The sequence below is a fragment of the Chenopodium album genome, chromosome 1 (genome assembly GCF_948465745.1).
Source record: "Chenopodium album chromosome 1, dcCheAlbu1.1, whole genome shotgun sequence".
NCBI lineage: Eukaryota > Viridiplantae > Streptophyta > Magnoliopsida > Caryophyllales > Amaranthaceae > Chenopodium > Chenopodium album.
In genome coordinates this window covers 81,444,578-81,466,974 of record NC_137834.1, presented here as the reverse complement: position 1 = coordinate 81,466,974, position 22,397 = coordinate 81,444,578, and the positions used below count along the sequence as shown (strand labels likewise).

The 22,397-nt window shown below is 35.6% G+C and overlaps 2 protein-coding genes across 2 annotated transcripts; both read left to right on the top strand.

Annotated features, from left to right (window-relative positions):
• The first annotated feature begins 9,727 nt into the window (after window positions 1-9,727).
• On the top strand, window positions 9,728-13,483 carry LOC145636826 (uncharacterized). Its single transcript, XM_081688369.1, has 2 exons — window positions 9,728-9,870; window positions 12,922-13,483. The coding sequence occupies exons 1-2, from the start codon at window positions 9,728-9,730 to the stop codon at window positions 13,481-13,483; spliced, it is 705 nt and encodes a 234-aa protein (XP_081544495.1).
• A 6,875-nt stretch (window positions 13,484-20,358) lies between these two features.
• On the top strand, window positions 20,359-21,995 carry LOC145613725 (scopoletin glucosyltransferase-like). Its single transcript, XM_081668812.1, has one exon. The coding sequence runs from the start codon at window positions 20,440-20,442 to the stop codon at window positions 21,871-21,873; it is 1,434 nt and encodes a 477-aa protein (XP_081524938.1). The 5' UTR covers window positions 20,359-20,439; the 3' UTR covers window positions 21,874-21,995.
• The last annotated feature ends 402 nt before the right edge of the window (window positions 21,996-22,397 follow it).

Genomic DNA, 22,397 nt, shown 5'->3' with positions numbered 1-22,397 from the left:
GGTCGTTGACTTTTTTCGTCGGCGTTGACTAAGTCATGTGAGTAGCACGTGCCCTTTAATGACCCTTTTCCCACCCATTTCCCCCCAAATTTCACGAATTCCTCCCATTCAGCCCCTTTTTGTAACCCTAGAACCCTAATCTCTCGATTTCTTCTCCAATTCAGCCCCAATCTGTTGAATTTCCTTCCAATTATTGTAAGTTTTCCTTAAATCCATGTTTATCTTGCTTAATTTGTGCAAACCCCCTTTTCAATTGTTGGGTATATGCGAAAATTGAATGTTTAAAGCAATTGTGTTTTTATGAATTGATCTGATTGCGATTGTGAATATGATGCAGGTGTGATGGCTTTAATTTCCTTCTAGAGACTAGTGCAATTGTAGTTTGAATTTAGGGAAGTTTGAAGTTTGTGAGACGAATTTACAATAATTAATTTTTGAATTTGATTGTTGTTAGTGTACCGTGGTTGGGATGGTGGTTAGTATGGCTGCTACTTGCAGCTTAATGGTGTGAATTGGTGTTATTGTTGGTGGCGTCAAGAGGTAGAGATAGAGGGTGGTGGTGCGGTGATGGCGTGGGAATGTGTGTTGCTACGAGAAAGGGAAGATGATGCTGTGAGGATCGCGGTCTTGCGAAGTAGTGTGGGCTTGGATGTGTTAGATTCGACAAGCTGGAGGTGGTTTCAAGTGGGGTTGTGTTGGTTTTGGGATGCGTGAGGGTGTAGGCCGGGGTGTTTATTTTGAGGTGGCCTGGGTTGAGGTGTTGTGGTGGTGGTGTAGATGGTGGTGCATAGAAAAAAAAAGTTTTTAAAGGTCATGTGACTGACACATGGGTGGTCAACGCCGGCGACAAAAGTCAACGACCAGATTCCGGTAATAGGTAGTCTTTTACAACATTTTTTAAAAACTAGGTAGTCATTTACAACAATTTTTTTAAAAGGTAGTTTTTCACAAAAAGTTGTATATAAAAGGTATTTTTTCACAAAAAATCCTATATATAAATGTCATATTAAATGAGATAGTTTATTAATTTATTTACATAAAACAACTTTTATTTGTCTTGATGATAACATAAGCTTCCTTTACTTATAATTTTATACATAGAGCAAATAATTACTTATTATATCTGTAATACACCCAGTATCTCAAAATAAATAACACAATTAAACTTGTTACACATATCAAGGTAACAGCTTGACCATATTTTTGTAAAATTGAATATTAATGATTAGTATAAATTAAAAGTTATATTAATAAATTTTATATTTAATACATGTCCAACAACATATTTTATGATAAATACTTCTTCCGTTTTTAAATATTTGCTCCACTTTTTTTTTTCGGGCGTTTTTAAATACTTGCTTCATTTCCTTATTTGAAAATCTTTTACAATATTTAATTCATTTCTCTCATCTATATAACCAACATAAATCATATTTTATTAATTTCATATTCTCCCCCATCCAATAGTCGTAGTAAATAGCATAAATCAAATTATCAGTTGTTCACTTCTAATGTAAGTGTGATCTCTTGATAAGTACTTTCTTCGGATTATTGTATTTCCTTCGGATTGTATGTAATATTATGTCCGGTAATATTGTCCCTTTTTTTTTTCTCCAATTAAAACTAAATTTGGAGTATGCATTCAAATATCTAATTATTTATAATATCTAATTATTCATATTTGTACTTCCCAATCAAGGATTCAAGGCTTTTAAGAAATCTCTAAATTCCTTAATTCCGGTGTAAAATAGAAAGTAGGCATGTAAATAAGGGACGAAGGTAGTATTACCTTTGTTTTTTATTATATGTCACAATGGAATATTTTATATCTACTATTCCTCCTAAACTCCATGTCTAGAAAAATGTCGCAACTAATATACGGAGGGGTATTTGATTAACAAAATACGGATCTAAGAGGGTGTATTTAATTTACAAAATATCTCATTTAGAAGGTTTCTTTGATTTGAACTCTATTTATCCTAAAATAACAGACACTTTAAATTTTTTCACTATTTATATATGAACTTTGACTACAGTTTTTAATTAAAAATTAAAAAAAAACATATTTATCATATAATATGTTGTTGGACAAGTATTAAATATAAAATTTTATAATATAACTTTTAATTTATACTAATCATTAATATTCAATTGTACGTGAGAGTGAAGGATAGCTCAAGTGGTTAGAGCTCCCTTCCCGGTTCCAGGAGATCATGGGATCGATTCTCACCCCTGCCCTTGTGGCTCTCTAAACACCAAAAAAAAAAAAAAAAAAAATCAATTGTACGTACAAAATATGGTCAAGCTATTACCTTGATATGTGTATCAAGTTTGATTGTGTTATTTATTTTGAGACAGACAAAGTATTACAGATATGACAAGTAAATTGTTTGCTATATATATATAAAACTAGTGGTGTTATAATTGGCTTTTGGTCTATTGCCTCTCTCTAAATTTTTCTCTCAATGGCCGCCTCCCAGCCTGTACCTACTCCCCCTGAATTAGCTGATCAACTGATCATATCAAATAAAAACCCAAACGAAAGATTACTCAGGAAATTTTTGGGAATGTTGTTGAGAATTCCGATCAACCCATGGAGGTTGAAAATGTTATATTAAATGGTCCTATTTTATAGCCAAAACGCTTGGAAACACTCAAAATCTATCTTTCTATGCCCATAAACTACACCGCTGCAGAATACGCGCACCGTAACACGAAAAATCCCACTGTGTCACGGGAATTAGTGCCGCGACACGTCATGTTTTGTCGTGACATGGTATATACTGCCGTGTTGGACGGCTAGAAAATCTAAGAACTATCGCACTATGGAAGTGCCTGCCGACGAGGTTGTTCCGGATGGGGAACATGAGGATTTGGAGGAGAGCGGAAATTCTGATGAAGGGGCTCCCCTTCATCCGGGAGCTCGAGCGTACGCGAGGTAGACGGTAAAGAGGCCGCCTCCTGTAATGGATCTAGGGAAGGATCCGGCGGTATTAAGGTCGCTAAAAGATCGGGGGCCGAGACTTCTGGCTTCGATCAGGATAATTTCGCGGCTGACTATCAGCAGCCGGCGAAAGTTGCTGACAACCCCAACTTGAAGAAGATTAGGATGCTTCCGGGTGACATACCCCTGCTAAATAGTTGCTTCAGGGCTTTCAAGGAAAAGCACCCTTTTGGAAAGGGGTGGGATATTATCGTCCCGCCTGCTAATGCAGTGATGGCATAGGATGATAAGATAGAGAATGCAGACAAGTATTTCGTCTGCTATGAGGCGGTTATAGAAGCCGGCCTCTGGTTCCCCCTCCATACCGGGATTAGAAAAATCCTGAAGGGGTATCTGGGAGTTGGCAGCTCACCCCCAACTCATGAGTGAATATTCTGAGCTACATAGCCGCCAGAAAATGACCATTCCTGCGAATAACCTAAACGCACAAAACCAATTTGCTGCTCCAAATCGTTTTGCCACGAATCAGATATCTTTTAGGGACTTGCTGCGCGATACTCAACTAGCCAATCAGAATGGGATGCAATTTGAAGTGGAGGAGGATGAAGATGTTTCTGAGGATGACGAACCTCCAGATGGGTTGGTTGACAGTGAGAGATTCCCTGTTATCCTGCTTACTAAAGAGGAGAAACGTGCAATATGTAGACCATGGAGGAACACCCTGATCATTCAAATGTTTGATGGTAGTTTGGGCTACATGGGATTAATGAAAAGACTGAAGAAAAAATGGCAATTGAAAGGGGATTTAAATCTGACTGATATTGGATGCAAATTTTTCATTGCTCGGTTTTCAAATGTTGATGATTATAACCATGTCTTCACCCAGGGGCCCTGGCTCATTGATGATAGGTATCTTACTATCAGAAAGTGGACTCCAAACTTCATTCCCGAAGAAGCCTTACTCAATGTCTTAACTGTTTGGGTTCGTATTCCAAACCTATCAGTTGAGTATTTTGACAAAGAGTTTTTAAAGAAAATTGGAGCAAAAATTGGGAGAGTAATTCGAGTTGATCGATCAACTGCTAATGTAGAGCGGGGTCAATTCATGAGGTTAAGTTTTGAAATTGATTTGTCAAAACCTCTGTTAGCAAAGTTCTGGTTAAAGGGGAAGGTCTGGAGAATTCAGTATGAAGGAATAAAAATGATATGTTACAAGTGTGGAATAATGGGACATGCTGAAGATCAGTGTGCTTCAAGGTTACCTAATGATCATATGGTGGTAGATGACATTAATAAACAATTGGATGAGATAGTCCAGGAAAAACCACCCCCTGCTGTTAGACCTGAGGAACTAGATGCTTTTGGGGACTGGATGCTTGTCAAAAAACCAGGCCGGAAGAAAAATCCCAGACCGGAAAAATCAGGACAACCGGTGGGAAAAGGAAACTCTGGATCCTTAAAAGAGCAAGGTCAAAGAACTCGAACTGTAACGAACGAAATTCAAGGAAATTTTGGGGGAGGATCTCGTTTTGAAGCGCTGAATCAGCAAGGGAATAATGAGAATATTTTTAGTGAGGAAGTTAATGCTGAAAATATGCAAGTGGTAGATATCACTAAAGATACTGGTGAAGATTTACATAAAAAGGATATGGAAATATCTTCTTCCCATATTTTTAACAAGGATAATTTCGTGGGTACAACTGTTAACCTTGGGGATAATTCACAAAATAAGCAGAAAGATGTCAATTTCCAACTAGGACTTGACAAAGCTGGAAGTTCGAACCATATGAAAAATAAAAAAATTTGCGACGGAATATTCCGTCGGAAGATATTATTACGACGGAATTTATTTCCGTCGGAAGTTCTTTGTTAATTTTGAAAATTAAAATTCGTTCCTTGACCTAAAAAAAAGGGGGAAAGACGCAGAGAGAGAAAGAGAATGAGCGAGAGGAGAGAGAGAAAGAGAAGGAGAGAGAGAAGGAGAGAGAAGAAAGACGCGGCGGCGCTTAACATTTACGCCGGCGACGCCTGCCGTCAACGCACACCCGCCGCCGAGAACGAAAGAGAGAAAGAAGGGTGAAAGAAAGAGAGAGGAGAAAGAGAACGAGAAAGAGAAAGATAAGGAGGAAGGGAGAGCTGTCGAGGAAGAAAGAACGACCCTGGTGGTTTCCGGCGACGCCGCCGCGTTTAGGTAAGTGTGTGCAATTGGTAATTTTTTTTTTAATTTTGCAAAAAACCACCACCGGCTAACATTTAACCACCACAACGCAGCACCTCCGTCCCCTAGTCGTGACTGAACCACCTGGCCGTGGTTGTTTCCGGCGACGCCACACCTCCGTCCCCTGAAAATTCAGTAAGTTGCCTTTGCTTTCCCCCTTTTTTTTTCAATTTTATTTTGTTTACTTATAAACCCTTAATTATTTTATTTTTTTTTAATTTTTTTGTAGGATTTGTACAATTTTGTTGGTTTAATTGTTAAAAAGAAGTGCAGATCTAAAGGTTAGTTACATTACAAACCCTAATATAATGTATGTGTGTATGTTACTTTGGTTATTAGATAGTGTGTTGGATTATAATTAGAATGTATTCAATAACTTTTAGTTTGGTTAATTTAGTGACATTGGTCATCTCATATAATTAATTAATTGCTCCCTTCTCTTTACAAAAACAATATAATGTTAGTTTGGTTTAGTTTAGTTTAACATAATGTAGTTTAGTTAAGTTTATGTTAATATAATGTGTTTTAGTTTAATTTATTTTAATATAAAGTATCTTAATTTAGTTTAGTTTTTTTAGAAATATGTTAGTTTAATTTAATATATAAAACGGTAGTTTGGTTTGGTTTAGTTTAATATGATATATTAGTTTACTTTGGTTTGGTTTGATTTGGTTTATATTAATAATATGGTGTTATGATATGTTTCTCTTGTTTAGTTTAATCTTAATATATTTGTTTAATATTATGTATGTTAGTTAAGTATATATATTTTTAAATAAATCTTATAATTAATTAATTGCTCCCTTCTCTTTAAAAAAAACAATGTTAGTTTGGTTTAGTTTAGTTTAACATAATGTAGTTTAGTTAATTTTATGTTAATATAATGTGTTTTAGTTTAATTTATTTTAATATAAAGTATCTTAATTTAGTTTAGTTTTTTTAGAAATATGTTAGTTTAATTTAATATATAAAATAGTTTAATTTAATATATAAAACGGTAGTTTGGTTTGGTTTAGTTTAATATGATATATTAGTTTACTTTGGTTTGGTTTGATTTGTTTATCTTGTTTAGTTTAATCTTGATATATTTGTTTAATATTATGTATGTTAGTTAAGTATATATATTTTTAAAAAAATTATTTTGCATAATAATATACCTAGATACCCGTTCAAGGCATACACATTAGGAGTATGTCTTGAATAGTCCCCGGTTGGGACTGTCCTTGTACGTTTATTCTCACTTAGGTGGTGAATGTATTCCTTTGTTTTAATTCTAAGGAAGATCCTTGCTTGTCATTTCTCTACAATGTTCTCTAGGTACATATATAGGTGTTTCTAATCGCCTATATCGTGTACTTGGGGAACTGTAGGGAGATGCTGCCGGATTTTCCATAGAATTGAAATTCTGGCATACATTCACTAGTGAGATTGAACGTACAAGGATGGGTTAGGTTGGAGTGATAAGGACCCTTGGAAATCATTTCTCTTCTCATTTGCATTTCCATAACAGTTTGATCTATAATGAATATATATTGTGCTTTATGACTAATGTGATTAATGGCATATGTGTTAGTTGTGTAGAACTTGTAATCATGAAACGAAAAGAACGTAGCTGGATGTACGAAAGGAAGGTTGGGAATTCTATTAATCCTGAGTTCTTCAAGGGGGTAGATGAATTCCTTAAATATGTGGAAGATCATCCCGAGAGTAGCAACCCGAATGAAGTTAGGTGTCCATGTTTTAAATGCAAAAACAAACGTCTTTGGGATCCAGATACGGTTAAACTGCATTTGTATCGCAGCGGTTTTTTACCTAATTAAAATGAGTGGATGTGTCATGGGGAAGGTTTTCCAGGAACTCGTAGAAGGCAGTCAAATGAATATCGTGAAATGGTTTTGGATGCCTTTGGTTAGTCTCAAGATCAAGGCCATTCCGAAGAGCCACCTGTTTCATTAGAGGAGGAGCCTAATGCACAAGCCAAGCCATTTTTTGATTTGTTAAGGGCTTCTGAACAATCGTTATACGAAGGGAGTTCATTGTATGTGTTAGAGATGGCTTCTAGAATCACTAGCCTAAAGTGTGAGTATAATTTGTCGCATAGATGTGTTGATGGAGTTGCTTCTTTGGTTAATGAAGCGAATCCTAACAACAACCACATGGCCGAGACATTCTATGAGGTCAAGAAAATTGTTAAGGGGTTAGAGCTGCCCCATGAAAAGATCCATGCATGCCCGAAAGGATGTATGTTGTTTTGGAAAGATGATGCTCAATTATCTACATGTAGGGTGTGTGGCAGCGACCGATACAACAAGACTTCTAAAGGTAGCTTAGTGCCTTTGAATGTTCTATTTTATTTCCCTATCACACCTAGGTTGCAAAGGCTTTTTGCAACTAAAAACATTTATGAGGAAATGACATGGCATGCTAAAAATCCTCGAGTTCAAGGCACAATGGCATACCCTAGCGATAGTGAAGCGTGGAAACACCTAAAGGTTGCTTTCCTGAGTTTGCCTCTGAACCTCGTAATGTTTGACTTGGTCTATGTACGTATGGATTTGCTCCACATGGTCAGTTTGGGGGACAATATTCATGTTGGCCTGTCATTTTGACCCCTTATAACTTGCCTCCGTCAATGTGTATGAAAAGACAGTTCATGTTTCTTTCGTTACTCGTTCCTGGTCCTAAAAACCCTAAGGGCAACTTAGATGTTTACATGCAACTGCTCATACACGAGTTGAAACAATTGTGGGAAGTTGGGGCAAATACTTACGATATTTCGAGAAAACAAAATTTCAATCTCCGAGCATCCATCCTATGGACCGTTAGTGACTTCCCGGCTTATGGTATGTTATCTGGTTGGACCACGGCCGATAAGAAGGCTTGTCCATATTGCATGGAGAAAAGCAAAGCATTTTGGCTCGAAAATGGTGGTAAGGTTACTAGGTTTGATTGCCATCGTCAATTCCTTCTGACAAATCATCCTTTTAGAAATAGTAAAAATGCATTTTGTAAAAACAAAGTTGAAAAAGGTTCACCACCTCACATCATGTCAGGAGAGGAACTTTGGGAATGTGTGAAAAACCTCCCGAAAGCAACAGATGGCCCTGAGGCACTGAAACGTCTCAAGAATGCAAAAAAAGTGTGGTTCAAGCAAAGCACTCTATGGGACCTTCCATATTGGAAACATCTGCTTGTTCTTCACAACTTAGATGTCATGCACGTTGCAAAAAACTTTTTTGATCAGTTGATTCACACTATAATGGACGTGAAAAAGCTATCTTGTGACACGCCATCAGCTCAGAATGACATTACTAAATACTGTAAATGGCCCCAGCTACATCTTCAAGAGGATGATAGAGGAAAATAATTCATGCCAAAGGCTCCATTTGCTCTTGACAAGGCTCAGAGAAAGGTTTTGTTTGAGTGGGTCAAACAGCTGCGGTTTCCTGATGGTTACGCTTCCAATTTGAGCCGATGCGTTGATCTGCAATCAGGTAAGTTACATGGAATGAAAAGTCATGATTGTCACGTGTTCATGGAGAGGTTGTTGCCCACTGCTTTGAGAGAATTGCTCCCTACCCATATATGGAATGCAATTACAGAGATAAGCCAATTCTTTCGCGATTTATGTTGCTACACAATTACAGTTAGCGACATGGAGCGATTGGAAAAAAACATAGCTGAGATCCTGTGCAAGCTTGAGAAGGTTTTCCCCCCATCTTTCTTCAACTCCATGGAGCATTTACCAATTCATTTGCCATATGAGGGCAAGTTATGTGGACCTGTTCAATATCGGTGGATGTATCCTTTTGAAAGGTAAATCAAAGGCCCTTTCTCAACTCTTACTTTCATCTCTTTCATTGCTTTTCGTTACTTATACTTCTACGGCTATATAAAAATAATTACAGGTTCCTCAACCACCTGAAACGAAAAATTGGTAATAAGGCTCGTGTTGAAGGTTCCATATGCAACGTGATCGGGTTCAATGGTGGGCTGTATTTAGAACTCAAGCAAGGTCGGTGATTGATGCTCCGGTAGATTTAGAGTTTTTGCAGGGTCCTTCACCACAAGTACATGCAACGCTTTGTCCACCAAATGACATTCCAGACTATGAACTTGATAGTGATGATGATGATGACGATGACTTTGTTATCTCAGGCGATGAAGAAGAAGAAGAAAGCATTGGCTCCAGTGATAGTGACGAAGAAGAGGACATCGATGTATTTTTAGATGACACTAGTGATAGTAATAATGATAGTGATAATGATAGTGGTAGTAGTGATAAGAGTAATGAAGAGTAGAATATGTAGTTACTCCTTTAACTATTGCCTTCGAATGTTTAGTTTTTAATGACTACTCGGACTTGTAATATTGCATTACATTTTTGGTCTCATTTTATTTTTTTAATGTCTTATGGATCTAATTTATGAATTTACAATGTGCGATCATGGTACTAACAACTTTTTCAGGTGGTCATCATGGGAGGAGGAAATAAAGGAGAAACGTCCAAGAGGAGAAAGACTAAGGGGAAATCTCAGTTTGTACGTGTTGACGAGGATGAGTCAATGGAGGAAGAGGAGGCACATGATTTGGGGGCCTCTCAAGAAATCGTCAATCGGAGACAGATTCCTAGGCATGTACAAGGGCAACAGGAGCTACAGGACCCGCATCCTAATGACTTGCTGGAGTTGGACCCTTCCACACTTTGGTGCGTATGTATTTGTAATGAAATATCCTTAAATTTGTATTTACTTTGATAAAGTGAATTTGTATTACTTTAACCATGTTTTGTTCACTTTTTGTTGATTATCTACTTACATGAATGTCTATCCTTTATTATAGGTTTGATGATATCCCGGTGAAGAATGTGCTCTCCGACTCGCTAACCGGCTACTATGTTGAGCCTTGGAGGAATTATGGAGAGGTTGATGAAGATTCGAGAGAGCACTTTTGGAACTTGTTCAGCGTATGATAACTTTAACCTAACATAATACATGTTTTATAAATTATATTGATGGAGTTGAATTTTGTAATAAAGACATTTTCTTGATTTTCTGCATGTATATATAAAGGCTGCAAAAAACCAAGGCCAATTACCAAATGCCCATGATCTTTTCTTGAAGACACACTTCAAGGAAGTGCCTGGAAAAGGCCAAGTGGCTGCCCACACCAAAGCAAAAAGGATTGCGGTAAAAACTTATTATATGAGTTGATATATGGCAAATTAGCAAAGTAGAACTCATTATATGGTTATTTGGATGAGTTTGGATGAGTTAGGGTCGAAAATTGACTTATGTGCTTATTTTTCTTAATTTATATCCTTAGGCAATTAAAAGCAATTGATATTGGAATGTTAGAAGAAAGAACGAGTCCATTTGCTTGAAAACATAGAAAAAATAGGCATGGTTTTAGCCATATAGGCCAAATTTGGATGATTTTGAATGAGTTAGGGTCGAAAATTGACTTATGTGCTTATTTTTATTTATTTCTATCCTTAGGCACCTACAAGTGTGTGATATTGGAATGTAAGAAGAAAGAAACCTTCCATTTGATTGAAAACATAGAAAATAGGCATGGTTTTAGCCATATAGGCCAAATTTGGATGATTTTGGATGAGTTAGGGTCGATATTTGACATATGTGATTATTTATCTTAATTTATATCCTTAGGCACTTAAAAGAAATTGATATTGGAATGTTAGAAGAAAGAACGAGTCCATTTGCTTGAAAACATAGAAAATAGGCATGGTTTTAGCCATATAGGCCAAATTTGGATGATTTTGGATGAGTTAGGGTCGATATTTGACATATGTGCTTATTTCTCTTAATTTTTATCCTTAGGCACTTAAAAGAAATTGATATTGCAATGTTAGAAGAAAGAACGAGTCCATTTGCTTGAAAACATAGAAAATAGGCATGGTTTTAGCCATATAGGCCAAATTTGAATGATTTTGGATGAGTTAGGGTCGATATTTGACATATGTGCTTATTTCTCTTAATTTCTATCCTTAGGCACCTACAAGTATGTGATATTGGAATTTTAGAAGAAAGAAACCTTCCATTTGATTGAAAACATAGAAAATAGGCATGGTTTTAGCCATATAGGCCAAATTTGGATTATTTTGGATGAGTTAGGGTCGATATTTGACATATGTGCTTATTTTTCTAAATTTCTATCCTTAGGTACCTAAAAGCAATTGATATTGGAATGTTAAAAGAAAGAAACCTTACATTTGCTTGAAAACATAGAAAATAGGCATGGTTTTAGCCATATAGGCCAAATTTGGATGATTTTGGATGAGTTAGGGTCGATATTTGACTTATGTGCTTATTTTTATTTATTTCTATCCTTAGGAACCTAAAAGTATGTGATATTGGAATGTTAGAAGAAAGAAACCTTACCTTATATTGTTGGTTGTTTTTTTAACAATATTTTTTATTATCTTCAATATTTTGTAGGAGACCTACCAGAAGAAGCTCGAAGAAACAAGGAGTCAGGGGATTCATAAGAGTCCCAATGAGTTGTACTGGGAGACGGTTGGTGGGCGCAATAAGAAGGGGCATGTGAAGGGACTTGGCCAAAGTGCAGAGCTCTACTATGGCAAACAGATGGGTCGAGGTTCCCGTTCTTCACAGCAATACACGCCGTATGTCATTTCTCAAATGCAAGACCAGATGGAACACAGGTTGCAAGCTCTCCAAACTCAAATGGAAGCCGAGATGGAAAGGCGAATTGACTCCCGAATGGCTGAAATGGAGAGGAGATACAAGGAGAGTATGGATGAGATGATGAGTCGTTTCACCAACAACGACTCATGTTCCACCATTCATCCTCAGCATCGAGACCCAAGGGACGACCCGGGTAGTGGTGGAGCTGGCCAGGGTTTCCAGGCGATTGCGTAGCTTAGCTTTAGTCTAGCACAGAATCACTCTAACCTAGCTTTTGTTTGGTATAGATACCAAAATGTGGACTATCTTTTGTACTAGGACATAATTATTATATATATATATGTAAATAAATATAATTTCGTAGGTCGGTAATTAATTTTTTTAAAATAACAATTTCAGGACTCAATGTTTAGTTTTTTTTTTTGTCGATTTATCATACAAAAAATTCAGGTTTGAAAATTCATATTTTTACAGAAATTTGTTTCAGGCTGGAACTAAAATTTACGACGGAAAAAGCGTCGCCACCTATAATTTACGACGGAATTTTCTATCGTAATTTATGATTTGCGACGGAAAATTCTGTCGGGAATATATAAGTTGCGACGGAATTTTCTGTCGCAAAGTATAATTTACGACGGAAAAAAGCGTCGCAACTTATATATTTCCGACAGACTTTTCCGTCGCAAATTATAAATTACGACAGAAAATTCCGTCGTAAATTATAGGTTGCGACGCTTTTTCTGTCGTAAATTATAGTTTGCGACGCTTTTTTCCGTCGTAAATTATACTTTGCGACAGAAAATTCCGTCGGGGAATTTTTAGTTTACGACGGATATGTTTCCGTCGGAATCTTGCGACGGATCATCAATAAAGGCCAAATTCAAGTCCGACGATACTATTTCCGTCGTAAATTCCGTCGGAAGGAAGGTTTACGACGGAAATTCCGTCGGAATATGGCCATTTTCCTACAAAGGGTTTTTCGACGACCCGTTACGATGGAATTCCGTCGGAACCCTACTTTCAGACGGAATTGACATATGTTACGACGAAATTTTTCCGTCGCAATTTCGCTGTTTTCTTGTTGTGTTCAGCGGTGCTTCTCATACTTGGTCTAGAGGAAATTCGATTGAGACTTGGGAAAGTGCAAGACTTGACCGTGCCCTTTGCAATGGAGAATGGAGTCTTAGGTTCCCGAATGCATCGGTTAAGCATCTCCCTGCTATCCAATCTGATCATTGCCCGATTATTATTACCCCTAATGGTTTTGCACCTATTTCAGAAGTGAATAGGCCCTTCCGTTTTCAAGCTGCTTGGATGACACACGAAAATTTTCTTGAGTTTATTGAAAGTAAATGGGATAAGGAGGCGCCTCTTATGCCTCACCTTAGTCAACTTGCGGCTGATTTTCAAGAATGGAACAAAACAACCTTTCACAACATTTTTAAGAAGAAACGCAATCTCATGGCTCGGATTGCAGGGGTGCAACGTGCCCTTGCTCTTCAAAAAGTGAGAGATTTGATTAAGCTTGAGTCTAAATTGAGGGTGGAACTTGATGAAGTGCTAGCTCAAGAGGAATTACTTTGGTACCAAAAGTCTAGAGTGGAATGGATCAGAGACGGAGACCGCAACACCACCTTTAATTTTTTCATCTAAGCACAATTGCTAGGAGATGGAGAAACAAAATCTCAGCCATTAGAGATGGCCTGGATGGGCAGTGGTTAACGGATAAGACAAAGGTTCAAAATAATATAGTACAATATTTCACTACTTTATTCGACAGTGAAGAAGTGTAGCAATATGAGGACCTTTCTCGAGATATCTTTCCAGAATTCACAGTACAACACGTGATTGGAGTAACTTAACACGGCCGTACCTACAATGTGAAATTGACAGAGCGATTAATGAGATGGGTGCTCTAAAGGCCCCGGGACCGGATGGTTTTCAGGTTTTGTTTTACAAGAAAAATTTGGATTTAGTGTCCAAAAATGTGTACAAATTGGTCCTTGATGTGCTCAATGGAAAAAGTATGCCACCAAATTTGAACGACACCTTCCTTGTGTTAATTCCTAAAATTGATGATCCTGAGATAGCTGCTCAATTTAGGCCTATTAGCTTATGTAATGTAGCATATAAAATCATTACAAAAGTTATTGTTAATCGTATCAAACCCATGATGCCTCATCTCACGTCAAGTAAGCAAACAAGTTTTGTGTCGGGAAGACAAATTACGGATAATATTGTTATTGTACAAGAGGTAATCCATACTATGCGGAACAAGCAGGGTGCAAAGGGGTTTATGGCTATTAAAATAGATTTTGAGAAAGCTTATGATAGGCTTCGATGGGAGTTCATTCGGGACACTTTAATGGAAATTCGATTTCCTATTCTGCTTGTTGAGGCTATTATGGAGTGCATAACCACTTCCACTATGAAGGTGCTCTGGAATGGGGAACCGACTCAAACTTTCACTCCTAAGCGTGGAATTAGACAAGGGGATCCATTATAACCCTATATATTCGTGCTTTGTATGGAACGATTAAGGAGTCAATTATTTTAAAGAGATGGAAACCTATAAGGGCAAGCAGGAACGGACCACAACTATCAAATCTTGCATTCGCTGATGATATTATACTCTTTGCAGAGGCTAGTACAGAACAAGCACATTGGATCAAATCTTGCTTGGATCGTTTTTGTGCAGCCTCAGGGCAGAAGGTTAGTTACTCTAAAACTAGAGTATATTTTTTGAGCAATACTGATGATACGAAGCGAAAAAATATCACTGACTTCCTGGGTATAGAACAAACAGATGATCTTGGGAATTATTTGGGAATGCCAACTCTTACAAGACGAGTAACTAGAGACACCTTTGGCTATCTCTGTGAAAAAATTGACAGCCGATTATCAGGGTGGAAATTGAAGTATATTTCGTTAGCTGGCAGAATTACATTTGCTAAATCGTCTATCTCAACGATGGCCTCTTATGCTATGAAAACTACAAGGATACCAAGGACAATTTGTGATGACATAGACAAAAGAACAAGACGATTTATTTGGGGAGGTGATGATGAGAAACGTAAAATCCACCTTATTTCTTGGGAAATTCTGCAAAAACCAAGAAGTTTGGGAGGTTTGGGACTGCGTTCATCTAGAGAAGCAAACTCGACTTTCCTATCAAAATTAGGATGGAGGGTCCTTACAGAACCTCATGCGCTTTGGGCTTGTGTTCTTCGAAGTAAATACTGCAAGGGGAGATGCGATGTTGATATGTTTGAACCAAAATCAAACATGTCAAATGTTTGGAGGGGAATTACTGAAAATGCAAACATTATTTTAAAGGGAGTTCGAACTGCAGTTAGTGATGGAAAATCCACCCTTTTTTGGGATCATAGGTGGGCTTGCTCAAAGCCTCTTACACTGGTATCATACCTTTGGACATTGAGGGGGCAACAGTAGCAGAGATGTGGGATGAGCAGCTTGGATGGAAGTGGGCAGTTTTTGCTGATATTCTACCACCTGGCATATTGAGAGAGATTGAAGCTCATAGCCTCATTAGTAATCCAGAGCAGGGAGATCTTTTATATTGGCGGAATGGTAAAAAAGGAAGTTTTTCTATTAAATCAGCAGTGCAAATAATTCGCAATGAGGTCGATGAGCAAAATGATGGATCATGGGATTTAATTTGGAGACTTAGAGTTCAACAACGAATGAGAGTGTTCCTGTGGTTAGTGTTCCATGACAGAGTTATGACTAATGCAAATAGATTTAAGTGCTCATTAACTGAAGATCCTTGCTGTAAACTTTGCCATGAAGTAGAAGAAAATATTCTTCATGTGCTGAGAGATTGTAAGGCAGCTAGAGAGGTGTGGCGCCAAGTAAGAGGGCCTGCTAATTCCTCCAATTTTCGTTCTGGTACATTGAAGCAGTGGCTAATTCGTAATATAAAGGTACAATTTCACAACAATTTATCTCCTGAAATTTGGCCTACCTATTTTGCTATTGTGATTTGGTGGATATGGAGATGAAGATGTGCGGTTGCGTTTAACAAATCAAATGAAATCCCAATTGATGTTAAACAATTTTTACTGGAAAGATTTAAGGAAGTATGGAGGGTTATGGGAGATGATATTTCTGATAACTCCCAAGTGGCTGCTAGAAGGGAATCATTTATTAAGTGGCTTACTCCACCAGTTGGTTGGATGGCTTTGAACTCAGATGGAGCTGCTAAGGGATCTCCGGGACCAGCTGGAGGGGGTGGCATCATTAGAGATATAACGGGGAGAATGAGCTATGCATACTCTCTTAAACTGGGTGACTGCAATGCCTTCAAAGCAGAGGTCTTGGCAGCAGAATATGGACTTGAACTTGCTCGAAGAATGGCAGTGAAGAAGCTGCAATTGCAACTGGACAATAAAGCTTTGGTTCACATTCTTAACAATGAAGATAATTATAATGGGGAGTGCATTCATGATATAAATCATTGCAAGAATCTAATCAAGAAGCAAGATTGGGAAGTTGAAGTGAAACATATCTTTCGGGAAGCAAACCAAGCGGCAGATTGGCTAGCCAATCAAGGAGTAACTCAGAACAACAAAATTCAGTTGATTCAAGTCCCACCCCTAGCTTTAGGGCGTATTTTACATAATGATGTCGTAGGTGTGGCTTTGCCACGTTTTGTACCCCCTTAGTTTATTTTATCTTGTTTTTTATTTACCGGGGCTTAGCCTCTCGTTTGCACCAAATATAATATATATATATATATATATATATATATATATATATATATATATATATATATATATATATATATATATATATATATAGTTAAAGTCCTGTGCAATGCACGGATTTAAATAAATTACATAGTGAATTATAACATTAATATAACAATTATATACTAAAATAATAGAAAAAAAATTACTGTAAAATATATACATATAAAAATATTTCGTTTGAGTGTGTATGGAAAAATATTATCTCCAAAATGGAAAGTAAATATTATTATAAGCTATAAATATTTTTCATGAAAAAAGGAAAGATAAAAGTGGGGGGGGGGGATTTTTAACCAGTGAATGACATGTGTCATCATTGGTTTCGCTTTTAGTATTAAGTTGATTTTAAATAAAAGAAGCTTATGTTATCATCAAGACAAATACTCCCTCCGTTTTTAAATACTTGCTCCACTTTTCTTTTCCGGCCGTTTTTAAATACTTGCTCCATTTTCTTTTTTGGAAAGCATTTACAATATTTAATTCATTACTTACACTTAGTGGACCTAACATAATACTCTCTCACCTCCTATTCTTACACTACTTTTGTTTTTTTACAATTTTTTATTTCTCAACTATCCCACTACCTTCATATTTTATTATTATCTCCAATTTCTCCTAAAACTCCGCGTATGGAGAAATAGAGCAAGTATTTAAAAACGGAGGGAGTAATAAAAGTTGTTTTATGTAAATAAATTAATAAAACATTTCATTTAATATGACATTTTTATATACTCCGTATAAAACAATATTTATAAAGCACGTTTTGATAAAACTTTATTGATTTATTTATAAAAGTTCCACTAGATAAATATTAACTATGATAAAAAAATAAAATAAAAAGAAAATTAAGGATCATATCAAAAGTAGATGTTAGATACTTGGATCTCGCGGAAAGTGGGGGGGTCAAAATCTTCTAGATGGAAAGAAAATATCCCAAACACAAATTTTTTACGAGCACCAATTATATGCCAATCAATCAATCATTGATGAATACTGCACTTACCGATGCACTATTGTAATGGGTGACAGACTGACTCAATATTTTATTGTCATCTAGTATCACAATTTCTATGGTATTCTACTATTTAGCGACCCATTATACTATCTTCGTTATACATTATTTGCAACGATTAGACATTTTTCCTCTATATTTTATGTCAAATTGTTGCAAATAATATGTAACTGAGGTAGTAATAAAAATATTGAGTTTTTCGGTCACCGGTTACAATATTGCATCAGCAAGTGCAGTATTTATCAATGATTGGTATATACTCTCTCCGTTTTTAAATACTTGCTCCACTTTTTTTTTCTGACCGTTTTTAAATACTTGTTCTATTTTCTTTTTTAGAATAATTTACAATATTTAATTCATTTTACACACTTAGTGGACCCAACATAATACTCTCTCTTCTCCGCACTACTTTTGTTTTTTACAATTTTTTATTTTCTCAACTACCCCACTACCTCAATATTTTATTACTTTCTCTAATTTATCCTAAAACTCTGCGCATAGATAAATGGAGCAAGTATTTAAAAATGAAGAGAGTAATTGATAATTAATTTGTGTTTGAGATCTTTTCTTTCCATATAGAAGATTTGGAAACACACCCCCCCCCCTTCCTCCAGATCTAAGTATATAACATCTACTTTTGATATGATTCTCTAATTTTTATTTATTTTATTATGGTTAATACACAAGAAAAGTTTATCTAGTGATACTTTTATAAATAAATCAATAAAATTTTATGCTTTATAAATATTGTTTTATATATAAAAATGTCATATTAAATGAGATAGTTTATTAATTTATTTATATAAAACAATTTTTATTTGTCTTGATGATAACATAAGCTTTCTTTACTTATAATTTTATACATAGAGCAAATAATTACTTGTTATATTTTTAATACTCCGACTATCTCAAAATAAATAACACAATTAAACTTGTTACACATATCAAGGTAATAGCTTGACCATATTTTTGTAAAATTGAATGTTAATGATTAGTATAAATTAAAAGTTATATTAATAAATTTTATATTTAATACCTGACCAACAATATATTTTATGATAAATACTTCCTCCGTTTTTAAATACTTGCTCCACTTTCCTTTTTCGGGTGTTTTTAAATACTTGCTTCATTTCCTTATTTGAAAATATTTTATAATATTTAATTCATTTCTCTCATCTATATAACCAACATAAAATATATTTTATTAATTTCATATTCTCCCCCCTCCAATTCTCGCAACTACTTTTGTTTTTTTTTTACAACTTTTACCAAAACGGCTAGTTTGACAAAAGTATTTACCAAAATGGCTAATTATCAAATTTAATTCCAAAACTAGCTAATTTATTAAGTTTTTTTTATGAAAGATCCCTGAATTTATTAACTTGGAAGGAATTTATCTATTTCTTATTTCCTTTGAACCGGTTTTGTTCACTTTCTTTCTTTCTTTTTTTTTTAATTTTTTTTTTGGTTTTATTTTTATTTCCTTAAAGATTTTTTTAAGTTGGAAAATTTAAGCAATATACAAAACTATGAAGAACATAAACTGTTGCAGACTCGCAGAACCATAATTTCAATAATAAAAAAATAATAATAATAAGCCCTAATGTTTCATCTTGGACATATCAATCACAAAAATTTGGAATTTCAAGTATTGTTCTATCAAGACTACCGCAAATTTATACGACGATAAGTGATTTTAAAGTATTGTTCATCTTTTTCATGTCTATTAATTGTATACACTTTATTAATGTCGGCTAATATGGATATTTTGAGTGGTTGTTTATTTTGTGTAACTTTTTTAAAAATTGAGAATTGCAACATGTATATTATGTTGATTGTTATGTAACAAATTAATGAGATATTTTAAACTATGACATTATAATTTAAATAAAACCAAAATTTAAATAAAAAACAAATTAATTCTTTTTAAGTAAAACAAAAAAAAAAAACATAAAGTGAACCGAATCGGTTCAAAGGAATATAAAAAATAATAATATCCTTTCAAATCAATAAATTTAGCTAGTTTGGGAATTAAATTTTAGAATTAGCCGTTTTGGTAAATATTTTTGTCAAATTAGCCATTTTGGTAAAAGATCCTCCCACTACCTCCTTATTTTATTACTTTTTCCAATTTATCCTAAAACTCCAAATAATGAGAAATGGAACAAGTATTTAAAAACAGAAGAAGTACTTTTTTTTTTATATATATATATATAATTTTAATTATAAACTATAGTCAAAGTTCATACATATAAATATTGAAAAAAAATCCAAAGTGTCCGTCATTTTAGGATAAATAGAGTTCAAAGAGTCCTTCTAACTGAGATATTTTATAAATAAAATACACTCCCTCTGTATTCTGTTTATTAAATAACCCTTACATTTCTCTAGACATGGAGTTTAGGAGGAATAGTAGACATAAAATATTTCATTGTGACATAATAAAAAACAGAGGTAATACTCCCCCCGTCCCTTATTTACATGCCTACTTTTCATTTTACACCGAAATTAAGGAATTTAGAGATTCCTTCAAAGCCTTTATTGGGAAATATAAATATGCATGTGGGGTTGGTCCGGTCCGGTCTTAGACCGATAAACAATCCTAGTGGATGTCAAATTAGTTCATCCTGTCAAATTATCCCTGTTGCTCCAAAACGACCGTGTTTACTCCACTATGTGGATGTCACATCTAATGAATCAATTTCTTCCACTTCAACAATCGGAGTATATAACCAAGCATTTTACTAACTTAGCTTATTCATGTATCCCACAAACACAAAGTAACACCCAAAATATAATAATTTTCCTTCCAAATTGATAAACATATAATGGGTGACAAACCACAAAGACTTCACGTAGTCCTCTTGCCGCTTTTGGCTGCTGGCCATATGATCCCAACCTTAGACATCGCCAAGCTTTTTGCAACCAACAATGTCAAAACTACCATCATCACAACCCCTCTCAACGCACCATTTTTTACTAAAGCACTTCAACCAATGATCGATGTTGAAATCGTACCATTTCCATCTAAGGAAGGTGGTATTCCGGAGGGAATAGAAATTAGTGACCAAATATCATGTAATGAATTGTCTATCAAATTTTTCAAGGCGACCCAGTTGCTTCAAGAACCACTTGAGCAAGTGATGGAGAAATACAAGCCTAATTGCCTAGTCGCGGACATGATGTATCCTTTTGCTACTGATGTTGCAGCCAAATTTAATGTGCCAAGGTTAGTATTTCATGGAAGTAACTACTTTGCATTTTGTGTGGGGCACGCGTTGATGAAGTACGAGCCTCAAAAATCCGTCTCATGTGACGATGAGGAATTTGTTGTACCTAATCTTCCTCATGAAATAAGACTTACAAGAACTCAGCTTGTAGCTGATGTTAAAGAGCTAGGTATGGAAGAGTGGATGAAAATATTCGTTCGTGCTATGGAGGCCGAAGAGAGGAGCTATGGCATCATTGTGAATAGCTTTCTTGAGCTTGAGCCCGAGTATGTTGATTATTATACAAAGGTTATGGGAAAGAGGGCATGGCATATTGGTCCTGTTTCACTATGCAACCGCGAAAAAGAAGCTAAGTTTCAAAGGGGGAAGGACTCCTCTATTGGTGAGCATGAGTGCTTGAAGTGGCTCAATTCCAAGAAGCCTAATTCGGTTGTTTATGTTTGCTTTGGTAGCATGGCGGAAGTCTCAACCTTGCAACTCCAAGAGATCGCGAGGAGCCTAGAAGCTTCCGAGCAAGATTTTATATGGGTGGTGAGGAGGAGCAATAATGGTGAGGGCGAGAAAAATGAAGAGTGGCTACCACATGAATTTGAGAAAAAGATGGAAGGAAAAGGACTAATTATAAGGGGATGGGCGCCTCAAATGCTAATTTTGGACCACGAAGCTATAGGAGCATTTGTGACACATTGTGGGTGGAACTCGACATTGGAAGGCATATCATGTGGAGTTCCCATGGTAACTTGGCCAGTGTTCGCCGAGCAGTTTTATAATGAAAAGTTGGTGACTCAGGTTTTGAAGACCGGGGTTGGTGTCGGAGCTAAGAAATGGAGTAGAGTAGCGGAGAACGTAAAATCGGAAGATATAAAGAAAGCTATAACAAAAATTATGGTGGGTGAAGAGGCTTTGGAGATAAGAAGCAGGGCAAAGAAGTTGAAAGAGTTAGCAAGGAAGGCTGTTGAAGTTGGTGGATCATCTTATTGTGATATGAATTCCTTAATACAAGAATTGAGCTCCTATAATTCTAGAGCCTAGAGTAGTAAATGATGAGGTTATTGTTGACACTTAATAAATAGCATAAATCAAATTTATCACTTGTTCACTTCTAATGTAAGCGTGGTCTCCTTGATAATAAATACTTTCTTGGGATTATTGTATTTCCTTCGGATTGTATGTATTATTATGTCCGGTAAAATTGTCACTTTTTACTTTTCAATGAAAACTAAATTTGGAGTATGCATTCAAGTATGAGCAAAACAAATACACTCATATGTGTGGAGTGACATAAGCATATAAGCTTAATTCAAATGTTTCTTGGTCTAAAAAAAATAATTAAAATGTTTTCTTCCATTTCATATACGATATATATATATAAGCAACATAATCCCATTAGCGAAACAAAGCCTAGTGGTAAGAGTTTTAGCCTCATGGTAAAATAAAAATAAATAATAAATAAATAAAAAATAGAGATTGTATTGGTGTTGGTACCCCCTATGTGTTTTAATAAGTATTATACTAAATAACACATACTTCGTAATAATTTAAGGCAATGTAATTTA